General features: G+C 48.3%; 1 protein-coding gene across 2 annotated transcripts; it reads left to right on the top strand.

Moving 5' to 3' along the window:
• The first annotated feature begins 2,718 nt into the window (after positions 1-2,718).
• Positions 2,719-5,096, top strand: MFSD5 (major facilitator superfamily domain containing 5). 2 transcript variants are annotated; one of them, XM_036251681.1, is made up of 2 exons: positions 2,719-2,898; positions 3,482-5,096. In XM_036251681.1, exon 2 carries the CDS (start codon positions 3,500-3,502, stop codon positions 4,850-4,852), a length of 1,353 nt encoding a protein of 450 aa, XP_036107574.1. In that variant the 5' UTR covers positions 2,719-2,898; positions 3,482-3,499; the 3' UTR covers positions 4,853-5,096. The 2 variants fall into 2 exon arrangements, with proteins under 2 accessions (XP_036107574.1, XP_036107575.1); XM_036251682.1 differs by lacking the exon at positions 2,719-2,898 and adding an exon at positions 3,109-3,119 and having other exon boundaries at positions 3,482-5,094.
• Positions 5,097-12,066: the final 6,970 nt, after the last annotated feature.

Raw genomic sequence — 12,066 nt, 5'->3', positions numbered from 1 at the left:
GGTAGAGTGGGAGGGAGAGAGAGGAACAGAGAGAGAGAGAAACATCGATGTGAAGGGGACACATCGAGTGGCTGCCACCCGCACGACCGACTAGGGCCGGGGACAAACTGCAACCGAGGTACGCGCCCTTAGCGGGAACCGAACCCGGGTCTCTCAGGACCACAGGCCAACGCTCTAACCGCTGAGCCAAACCGGCCAGGGCTCACGTCCATGTTTTTCTCTCTCTCTCCCTCCCACTCTTTCTGAACAAAAAATGGGGGAAAAAAATGTCCTTGGGTGAGGATTAAAAAAAAAAAAGAATAAACACATTTGAATAGTTCTTCATATAAACAAAAACAATAAAAAATAATGTAATCTTTCGTTAAGTCTCTCTCTGTCAGGTACTTCTGAACAAAATGGCCTCAGTCCAGGAAAACAGAAGGCAAGGAATGAAAGGCCTGTCCCATTCCCTGCCTTCATTCAGGATGACCTCCACCCAAAAGAAAAGACCACCAAGAATTAGTTGACTGGGTATCATGAGTTCAAGGAGCTTCAGTCCAGGACTGGGATGGAGGACATTTGGGTCATACATGCATGCACTCACTCACTGAATGACCTTGAGGAAATCATAAATTTTGAGTCTTAGTATTTCTAGATGAATGCATGGGAACCACTACCCCTTTCTACTCTCTAGAAGTTTGCCAGTTAGAAATGAAGACACTTTGGAGCTTGGATATAAGTCTCAGCTGTTTCCTTTATCATAAGAATTTCTTGAGATGTAATTCCAGGCTCTCCCATCCTCTATGCTCCCCTCTTTATTGTTTTTATTGATTTTTTTTGAGAGAGAAAGAGATCGATTTGTTGTTCCACTTATTTATGCATTCATTGATTGATTGTTGTATGTGCCCTGACCAAGGGATGGAACCCAAAACCTTGGCATATCAGGATGACGCTCTAACCAGCTGAGCTACCTGGCCAGGGCACAGGCCAGCATTTTTTTTTTTTTATTCTCACTCGAGGACATTTTTCCATTTTTTGTCCAGACAGAGTGGGAGGGAGAGAGAGGAAGAGAGAGAGAGAGAAACATCGACGTGAAAGGACACATCGAGTGATTGCCACCCACACGACCCAACCAGGGCCGGGGACAAACTGCAACCAAGGTACGCGCCCTTAGCGGGAACGGAACCCGGGACTCTCTGGTCCGCAGGCCAACACTCTAACCGCTGAGCCAAACCAGTCAGGGCCAAGCCAACATTTTTTAAAAATATGTTTTTATTGATGTTTTAGAGAGAGAGAGGGAGAGGGAGAGGGAGAGAGAGAGAGAGAGAGACAGGAACAATGATGTGAGAGAGACACATCAACTGGTTGCCTCCTGCATGACCCCAACCTAGGGCCGGGGACTGAATAGCTACCAAGGTACATGCCCTTGACTGGAATGGAACCCAAGACTCTTTTGTCTAACTGCTGAGCCAAACCAGCCAGGGCAAGGCCAGCATTTTTTAGAACAATTTACATCAAATATTTATTGAATTTTTAAAAATGTACCCGTAACTGTTTTAAGTACTGGAAATACAAGTGAACAAAGCAGATAAAAATCTGTAGGGAGAAGAGAGAGTAAATAAATAAACAAGTAAAAATATATAGTATGCCAGATGGTGTTAAGTTTTATGGAGAAAATGCAGCAAAGGACAATAGAGAGTTAGAAGGAAAGCAGGTAGATTACTGTGGTGGAGGTGGTGGTGTTGCTATTTTAAACAGGATAGCCAAGGAAGGCCTCCCAGATAAAGTGACATTTGAATAGAGAAGTATAGCACTGAGGGAGGGAACCATGTGGCCATCTGGGAGAACCAGAACCTTACAGGGCTCAATGTGCAAAGGCCCTGGTGGTAGCCGGTAGGTAGCCGGTATAGACAGAGTAGGAGTAGGGTGGAGAATGGTAGGGGATGAGGTCAGAGAAGTAGCAGAGAACAGGACAGAGGGGTTTGTAGGCCATTATAAAGATTTTGGCTTTTATGCTTAGTGAGATGGGAAGTTATTGGAGCATCTCGAGATCATACTAAAGCCAAACAGAAGTTAAGTAACTTTCCCAAGGTAACACGGTTGGTAAGCGTTTGACTCCAGGGCTGAAGTTCTTAACCCTATGCTGCTGCTGAACTTTAGCCTTTTTATTTGGGCACTGCTCTCTTTTGACTTCAGATGAAGAAACTGGGACACTGAGAAGTTATGCGGTTTGCCCGAGGCCAGACAGCTGGTCAGTGACAGGGGTGGGATTTGAGCCTTTGTCCGCAGCCCAAGTCCAAGTCCGTTACACCACACTGCCTCCCTCAGGTGTCTGGGCCACACTGACTGCTGGCCTAGAGGTCACTACAACTGACTTCTGGCCCAGAGGTCACGACAATGAGAGAAAACAGAACAAACAGCCCATCTCGGCTTAGGGTAGCAGTGTTCCTCGGGAAGCTCAAGCCCCAGGTTCTGCGGGACGGCGGGTGTTTTCCCGGGCATAGCCGCGCTTTCTAACCTACGGCACCGAGACAGATTAAATGGGCCTTTATTTGGGGGTGGCCCGCAGGTATCTGGGAGTCAAGAAAGCAGGTGTCACCGGAGGGCAGCGGACAGGGCCGGACAAAAAAGCGACCTTTCCCGCCTCTAGGGGTCCCGCGCGGGCGCCCGGAGTACAGCGGCGCGCGAGCAGGGGCAAGAAGGCGGGGCAGGGGCGGGCTCGAGCACCGCGCCCCCGTCACGTGACGGGGCCATCATGGCGGCGACCCGAGGCCTACCCGGCTCCCGGAAGCAGGCTGTGAGGGGCGGGCGCGCTGCTGGAACCCGAGCCGGAGCCGGAGCCAGAGGTAGAACGGGCCGGGCGGCCGGGCGGCCTGGAGCCGGACGTGTCCGGAGCGTCCCCGCAGACCGGGGCAGCAGGTAAGACGGGGTCTAGGTGAGGCGCGAGCGGGTGTGGCGGCGCCGGGGCTCTGGGCAGGGGCGCCGGCGCAAGGGGGTGCCCTTGACCTCGAGAATGGGGAATCTGAGATGCACGCGCGTGACCCTGGAGCAACTCTAGAGGCCTACGCTGGCGGGAGGGATGCCCGGGACAGAAGACGAGATGCTGTGGGCAAAGACGGGCTCCCCAGAGAGAATGGAAGGTAATAGAAGGAAGTATGCAGAAGCCGTTGTGGAAAAGGGCAGCAGCCCCTTAATTTGAGGGGCTGGGATTATTGAAGGGACTTATTTGCTATGGCAAGCTAGGGTGGGGCGAATGCTTAGTTTCCCCTCTCCTCTTACCCCTCCCTGTGCCACCGTGTTTTAGGAGACAGCTCTGGCAGGCCACTCCTCCCACCCACCCAACTGGTCCCTCCGGTCTGAGCTCTGGGGGAGTGGAGTTGAGGGGCGGGGAAGTGCAGTTGGCAGGGGCGTCGGGTGGAGCTGCCTTCTGCTTAGACACCCAGCCCCTTGACAGTGCTGCCTGGGCAATGGATGTGACTCTGAAACCCCCTTCTATCCCCAGGTCGTCCGGGGGCCCGCCATGCTGGTGACTGCCTACCTTGTCTTTGTGGTCCTCCTGGCCTCCTGCCTGGGGTTGGAGCTGTCAAGATGCCAGGCTAAGCCCCCAGGAAGGGCCTGCAGCAATCCCTCCTTCCTTCGGTTTCAACTGGACTTTTATCAGGTCTACTTCCTGGCCCTGGCAGCCGACTGGCTTCAGGCCCCCTACCTCTATAAACTCTATCAGCATTACCACTTCCTGGAGGGTCAAATTGCCATCCTCTATGTATGCGGCCTTGCCTCCACAGTCCTCTTTGGACTGGTGGCCTCCTCCCTTGTAGACTGGCTGGGTCGAAAAAAGTCTTGTGTCCTCTTCTCCCTCACTTACTCTCTGTGCTGCTTAACCAAACTCTCCCGGGACTACTTTGTGTTGCTGGTGGGCCGAGCACTTGGTGGGCTGTCTACTGCCCTGCTCTTCTCTGCCTTCGAGGCCTGGTACATCCATGAACACGTGGAGCGGCATGACTTCCCTGCTGAGTGGATCCCAGCTACCTTTGCCCGAGCTGCCTTCTGGAACCATGTACTGGCTGTAGTGGCAGGTGTGGCAGCTGAGGCTGTGGCCTGCTGGATGGGACTGGGGCCTGTAGCGCCCTTTGTGGCTGCTATCCCTCTCTTGGCTCTGGCTGGGGCATTGGCCCTTCACAACTGGGGAGAGAACTATGATCGGCAGCGTGCCTTCTCAAGGACCTGTGCTGGGGGCCTGCGCTGCCTCCTGTCGGACCGCCGAGTGCTGCTGCTAGGTACCATACAGGCCCTGTTTGAGAGTGTTATCTTCATCTTTGTCTTCCTTTGGACACCTGTGTTGGACCCACATGGTGCCCCACTGGGCATTGTCTTCTCCAGCTTCATGGCAGCCAGCCTGCTCGGCTCTTCCTTGTATCGCATCGCTACCTCCAAGAGGTACCACCTTCAGCCTATGCACCTACTCTCCCTCGCTGTCCTCATCGTCGTGTTCTCCCTCTTCATGCTGACTTTCTCCACCAGTCCAGGCCAGGAGAGTCCAGTGGAGTCCTTCATAGCCTTCCTACTTATCGAATTAGCCTGTGGGCTATACTTTCCCAGCATGAGCTTCCTGCGGAGAAAGGTGATCCCTGAGACAGAGCAAGCTGGTGTACTCAACTGGTTTCGGGTGCCCCTGCACTTATTGGCCTGCCTGGGGCTCCTAGTCCTTCATGACAGTGATCGCAAAACAGGCACTCGGAACATGTTCAGCATCTGCTCCGCTGTTATGGTGATGGCTCTGCTGGCAGTGGTGGGGCTCTTCACCGTGGTAAGGCATGATGCTGAACTGCGGGTATCCTCACCCACTGGGGAGCCCTATGCCCCTGAGCTCTAACCCTGTTGCAGGACAAGGGGGCTGGGACAGACTCTTGAATTCCACCTCTCCAGGGTTGTACAGATCTTTCTTTGACTGACTTTGTGACTATCTGGCCCCTCAGCCTGTCACTGGGGCTCCTCCTGCCAGTGCTTTGGGTTGGGGAGCACATGGAGGTGATAGCCTGGAAAGAAGATGCCAAAAGTTGCCTCTGTGTTACTCCCTTTCCCCTTTCAATTTAAAAATAAATACTTTTCACTGATCATTGATTTAATTACTCATCCTGACCTGCACACACCTTAATGGTTTCTGGTGGGTGGGCAGCTAGAGGTTTTGAGGGTAAAGATGGAGTTACCAGTAGAATGTTTGTATTTCTAGCCTAAGACTATCCAGCTTAAACTGATAGTTGTGGGATTTTCTGTCAGCAGAAATGGGTAGGAAATGCCTTAGGTTCCAAGGTCCTCCATATCTTGTTACCCTGGGGACAGGCATCCTCCCAGTTGCCAAGCAAAACTCTTGTTCCACATCCAAGGTGAGACAATCTCTGGAGTATGTGGGGTGAATGCCCAAGCCACCCGGCAAAGATTCCAGGGGCTTGGGCCGCTGCTATGACCACCTCCTTGGGGCAAATTCAGGACCTTCCTACAGGATCAAGCTTACAGCTCAGCACATGCATGCTGCTTGCCTTCTGCCTCTGTGGCTGCGAAGGCACTATTGTTCAAGCATCTGCTGGGCCTACTAGGTCCTGTATCTTCACATGAAACCTAAATGAAGGGCTGCCAAGGGGAGAGAGCAGTGAATGGCTGAGGGACTGAGACATCTTGTCTGTACCTGACTCTTCCCCACCCAGACTGAGTGAGGATGAGGGAGCCATCAGGGCAGGAAATAGTACCAGTGGGAACACCAGTTCTGTGGGCCCCTCCCTGCCTCACCTCTGATGGTATCTGCCTTTACTCCTCCCACCAACACCTGGGCTTCTCTGGGGAAGCAGAGCCAACTTTAAGAAGGGTGGGGATGGAGGGAGAGTAGGCTCAAGGGTGTGTCCTGGAATGTGCTTGAGATGGGCATGGGGGACCCCACCTGTTCTGGAAAGGAATTGACAACCTTTCCCTGGCTCCCAGACTACTTCCCAGACAGAGATGCAAGATGTTCCAAGACCTGCAAGTTCCAACCTGTGTGGAAAGATAACATCAGTTGGTGCTGGAGGAATGCAGCCTGGATGGTCTTCTGCAGGGTGAGGCAGAGGGGGAGGAATGGGTGGTGGTCTCAGGTCCCTACTCAGAGCAGGAAAAAACCACATGTTCGCCCACCCAGGCTGCAGGGAATAGAAGAGGAGGTTAAGGACAGAAAAACACCTTTGCCTTCCCCTATTTTGAGGCTAAAACAGTCTGTTGCAATAACTCCACATCTTCTTTCTAGCCCCGTTGAGCTGGACCTAGATATATTTTATAGTTATTTGTAGACTTTCTGTCTCTCTTTACTGTACTATGATCTCCTTGAAGATAAGAGGAAATTGTGTTTTATTTACCTTTGTCTCCCTGTATATGCACACAAGTGGGTGCTTTGCCCATAGCTGTGCTCAGTAAATGTCTGGCAAGGAGATGGGCTAGCTTCCCTTTTGGTAGCTATTAGACTAGAATCTAGAGCTTAGCTAATAATTTGTTGTTTTGGATGATAGTAATTATTTACTGATATAGGTATGAGGGGGCCCAACATTGCTAAGTGATAAGGAAATTGGAGGGTAGAGGAGACAGACTAATGAGGTTCCTTTAACTTGGTCCCTGCTGAGCTTTCTTCAAAGGAGTTGGTGACATGGAGTTGGGAGGATTCTTTCCTATTGGACTCAGGGTATTAAGAGCTGGAAGGCATCATAAGAGATTGTCCATTTGGCCTTAAACATATTTTTTATCGAACGCCTACTATATGCCATACATTGTATTTACTAGGTAGGTGCTAGTGACATTTTTTTTAAGTGGTCCCAAAATACAAATTTTATTTATTTATTTACTTTTTGTTAATCCTCACCCAAGGATATGTTTCCATCGCTTTGTAGAGACAGTGGAAGGGAGGCAGGGAAGGAGAGAGAGAGAGAGAAACATTGATGTGAGAGAGACAAACCAATTGGTTGCCTCCCACAAACCCTAACCGGGGCCAAGGATCGAACCTGTAACCCAAGCATGTGCTCTTGACCAGAATCGAACCCAGGACCCTTCGGTCCACAGACCAACGCTCTAACCTCTAAGCCAAACTGACCAGGGTGCATTTTTCCTTTTTACCCAAGAGGAAAATCCCCTTGAAGAAAGGATATGGCCCTGGCCAGTGTGGCTCAGTTGATTGAGCATTGCCTTGTGCACCAAAGGATCACAGGTTCAATTCTCAGTCAGGGCACATGCCCAAGTTGTGGGTTCAGTCCCTAGTTGGGGTGCATGCTAGAGGCAACTGATTAATGTTTCTCTCCTCTTCCCTCTCTCTAAAATCAGTAAACAACTTTTTTTTTTTTTTTAAAGAAAGGTTATATAGCAGGGGGGATAAGTGATAATACAAAATAAAATAAGCTCGGCCAATGTGGCTCAGTGGTTGAGTGTCGACCCGTACACCAAGAGGTGACCGGTTTAATTCCCAGTCAGGGCACATGCCCAGGTTGTTGGCCAAATCCCCAGTGTGGGGCACGCAGGAGGTGGCCAATCGCTATTCTTTCTCATAGATGTTTCTATCTCTCTCTCTCCCTCTCCCTTCCTCTCTCTCTAAAATGAATAAAGAAAAAAAATTTTTTTAAAGAAAAAAAGTCTGGCCAGTATGGCTCAGTGGTTGAGCACCCACCCATGTACCAAGAGGTCATCAGTTTGATTCCTGGTTAGGACAAATGCCCATGTTGTGGGCCAAATCCCCAGTGGGGGCATGCAGGAGGCAGCCAATCAATGTTCTCCCTCATTGATGTTTCTACTTCTCCTTCTCTCTCCTCTCTCTCCAAAACCAATAAAGGGGGGAAAAATTTAAAAAGAAAAAAAAAAGAAAGGATATGTAGCAAGTGAATGGCAAAGCCAAAGCTAAACCTTGCCTTTTGCTGCCTACCTAGTGCCCCTTCTATGACAGGTACTGCCTGTGTCCCTTGGGCCTTTACCTACTTGCCTTTTCCCCTCTAGCCTTGCTCCCTCTTTCCAAGCCCAGTCCCTGGAGAAGGGTAAGAGAATGGGAATGTTTAGCTCAGTTTTCTGGTCCTCTTTTGGGTTTATGCCCATATGGGTCAAATGAGGGATTGGTTCAGCAGGTGCACACTGCCTACAAAATGTTGCCCATAATACTCTGCTAAGAAGCAGCACAGGGAACTAGTTAATAGCATGTAGCCAGAGCCCAATTACCTGGGTTAAAATTTGAATCTCAGTTTCCTCATTTATAAAATGGGGATGACCGTGACTTCTACCTCATAGCGCTCTTATGAAATTAAATACATTAATATATTTAAGTGCTTAGAATAGTACTTAGTCCACAGTGTAAGCACTACATAAGTGCTTTTATATTTTATTTTTTAACTTTTTCAATCCAGTTAAGTCCATCTGGATTTGGGTGTGAGAATGAGTGGATGGGGCTATAAAACGGGGTACAGAACTTCTCAATGTATCCCAGTAGTTGGGTGATTCCCAGCAGTGTTTATCCTTGATCCTGGCCCAGAAAGAAGTATCCAGCTATCTGAAAGGCCTTCTACTTTGCGGCACGTGAGCAGCTGAGTAGAATGTTAGTATGTTCCACTTGAACTCATTTCCTCTTCAAGTGGGAAGGTCATTTGGTGTCAGACTTCATACATACCACCATCTTTCACTAAGAGGCTCTTGATTTTCTGACTTTCCATCCAGCCGGACACATAATTATGTGATTTGGAACTTTTTTTTAAATATATTTTTTTTGTGGTACATACCCCTAGCAGGAACCGAACCCGGAACTCTCTGGTCCGCAGGCCGACGCTCCACCGCTGAGCCAAACTGGCCAGGGTTTTAATATGTTTTCATTAATCGTTTAGAGAGAGAGGAAGGCAGAGAAAGATAGAAATATCAATGTGAGAGAAAAACATTGATCAACTGCCTCCTGCCCGCCCCCTACTGGGGATCGAGCCCACAACCCAGGTGTGTGCCCTGACTGGGAACGGAACCAGGACCTCTCAGTCCTTAGGACACCACTCAATCCACTGAGCCACACCGGTTGGGTTGATTTGGAGCTTTTTTTTTTTTTATTCCTCACCTGAGGATATTTTTCTATTTATCATCAGTTAGAGTGGGAGGGAGGGAGAGAGACAGACAGAGAGAGACATTGATGTGATAGAGCCACATCAACTGGTTGCCTCCTGTATGACCAGACCAAGGTCAGGGACAAACTGCAAGTAAGGTACCCGCCCTTGACCGGAATCGAACCTGCGACTCATTGGTTCGAGGGCCAACGCTCTAACTGCTGAGCCAAACTAGCCAGGGCAGCTGATTTGGAGCTTCTAAGTGATCCTGAGGAGAGCAGAAACATCACAAGGAACCAGGAGCCAGTGGACAGGAGACAGGAGGATTGGGGCATGAGGACTGTACTGGGTTCTGAAGCTTGGAGGACAACCTCTTCCTGGAAATTCAGTCCTTGCTCAAGGAGGCCGGGGGTTTCCTGCTAGTAGCCATGGCTCTTTGGCTGGGTCTAGGTTCCATTCCCCAACTCTCTTCCCCAACCCCTATTCTGAAGCTCTCCCTGTCCCTTTTATTATTATTATTATTTTATTTTATTTTTTTATCCTCACCCGAGGACATTTTTCCATTTTTTATTCAGACAGAGTGGAAGGGAGAAAGAGAGAGAGAGAGAGAGAGAGAGAGAGAAACATCGACGTGAAAGGGACACATCGAGTGGCTGCCACCCGCACAACCAACCAAGGCCAGGGACAAACTGCAACGGAGGTACGTGCCCTTAGCGGGAACCAAACCCAGGTCTCTCTGGACCGCAAGCCAACGCTCTAACCGCTGAGCAAAACTGGCCAGGGCCCTTTTATTATTTTTTGCTACCACTTCCCAATAGAATCACAGAATTATAAAACAAATTTGTAAGTGTGCTGGGCCCATAAAACAAATTTGTCATGCTTGGGATCAGATCAAATGTTATAATACCTTACAGTTGCTTTAAGGTTTTTTGTTGTTGTTAATCTTCACCCTAGGATATTTTTTTATTGATTTTTTTTAGATAGAATAGAAGGGAGGGAGGGGGAGAGAAGCATAGATGTAAGAGAGACGCATCTATTGGTTGCCTCCCTCATGACCCCGACTGGGGCCGGGGATTGAACTTGCAACTCAGGTATATGCCCTTGACCAGGAATGAAACACACGATCCTTTGGTCCTCAGGATGATGCACTAACCACTGAGCAAAAGCAGCCAGGGCACTTCAAGTTTTTTGTGTGTGTTTTTTTCTTACTGATTTTTAGAAAGAGAGGAAGGGAGCCGTGGCCGGTTTGGCTTAGTGGTTAGAGCGTCGGCCTACGGTCCAGAGAGACCCCGGTTCGGTTCCCACAAAGGGCATGTACCTGGGTTGCAGTTTGTCCCCGGCCCTGGTTGGGTCGTGTGGGTGGCAACCACTCGACGTGTCCCTTTCACGTCGATGTTTCTCTCTCTCTCCCTCCCTCCTTCCCTTCCTCCCTTCCTCCCTCCGACTCTATCTGAACAATATATGGAAAAATGTCCTCTATCTGAACAAAATATGGAAAAATGTCCTCGGGTGAGGGTTAAAAAAAAAAAAAAAGAAAGAGAGGAAGGGAGAGGGAGAGAGAGATAGAAACATTGATGAGAGAGAACATTGATTGGCTGCCTCCTGCATGTCCCCCACTGGGGATCAGGCCTACAACCTGGGCATGTGCCCTGACCGGGAATCGAACCGGTGACGTCTTGGTGCATGGGTCAATGCTCAACCACTGAGACACACTAGCTGGGCAATAAAAATTGAATTATATCATTCATGCTGTTCTATAAGTTGTTTTGCTGTGGGTTTTGTGGGTTTGTTTGTTTTTTTTTAACATAAAGTGTATCTTGTTTTTCTCTTTAAAACAATTAAAATCCACAGGAAGAGTATAACAATCATCCATGTATCTCTGACATCTTTTGTCAGTACATGTAAGACATGTTTTTTTAACGGCTGCAAAGCATTGTTAGGGCCTTTGAAAAGCATTTCAAGGCTATTCTACTTGAGACTGGCAAAACCCTTGGGAGGTAGTGAGGCTTGCTGTTACTATGTCCACTTCACAGATTAGTAATAAATTGAGCTGGGACTAGAACCCATTCCTTGGTCCAGACTCAAATTCAAAACTCTTTCCACAATCCTGTGCTGTCTCTTTATAAACTTGGGATTCAGATGAGGGACTGAATTATGTGACTCAAGTTCAAATTGGTTAGCATTTACTGATCTCTTGATACAGAATTTTCTACTTCTTATAAGTACAAGAGGGATTTTTTTTTTAAAAAAAGGATAAGTTCTCTGCCCTTAAGGCATTTAGAATAAAATATAATACATAGGGGGAAAGTCCTAGAACACTTGCTATACAACCAGTAAATGAGCACTGATTGCTAAGATGTAAGCAAGAGGAATTGAGTACTAAGAGAACTGATATTTCATTGATCATTTATGAATTCTCCGCTGTGTCCCTTACTGTACAAGAAAGATGTATGTAATGTCTATAACACACAACACCTGCATTAATTTTATCATTCCAATGCTGAGAATCTTTGGAGAAGTAGTAGTTCTTGTTTAAATAGCCTTCCCTACTAGATTCTCAGCTCCTAAAAGAAGTTGATTGTGATGAAGAAAGACGATGATAGAGAAGGATAAGTTACTCAATAGAATTCATCAGGAAAGCCCAGCTGGTAGCTCAGAGTGGTTGTCCCCATGTATCAAGGTTTCAAGTTTGATATGCAGTCAGGGCACTTACAAGATCAACCAATGAATATATACATAAGTGGAACAACAAATCAATGTTTCTGTCTTCCTTCTGTCTCTCTTAAATTAATAAATAAAAAAGAGTTTTGAATTGAATTCCTTGGTGGAGGAAGGAAAGAAAAGCAAAGCCAGTTGAATCTATGTTTGGAGAAATAGTACTTACCAAACTTCATTAAAAACTATGAACCCTGGCTGGTTTGGCTCAGCAGTTAGAGCGTTGGCCTGAGGTCGAGACAGAGCCAGGTTCAGTTCCCACTAAGGACATGTACCTCAGTTGCAGTTTGTCCCTGGGTCG

Source organism: Molossus molossus, unplaced genomic scaffold (genome assembly GCF_014108415.1).
Source record: "Molossus molossus isolate mMolMol1 unplaced genomic scaffold, mMolMol1.p scaffold_m16_p_10, whole genome shotgun sequence".
In the NCBI taxonomy this organism is placed as follows: domain Eukaryota; kingdom Metazoa; phylum Chordata; class Mammalia; order Chiroptera; family Molossidae; genus Molossus; species Molossus molossus.
Note: the sequence above shows the minus strand (reverse complement) of the source record. Positions and strands in the feature narration are given on the sequence as shown.

What these genes read in the sequence shown, in the direction of transcription:
- MFSD5 (XM_036251681.1), top strand. Translation starts at nt 3,500, where the DNA reads ATGCTGGTGACTGCCTACCTTGTCTTTGTGGTCCTCCTGGCCTCCTGC.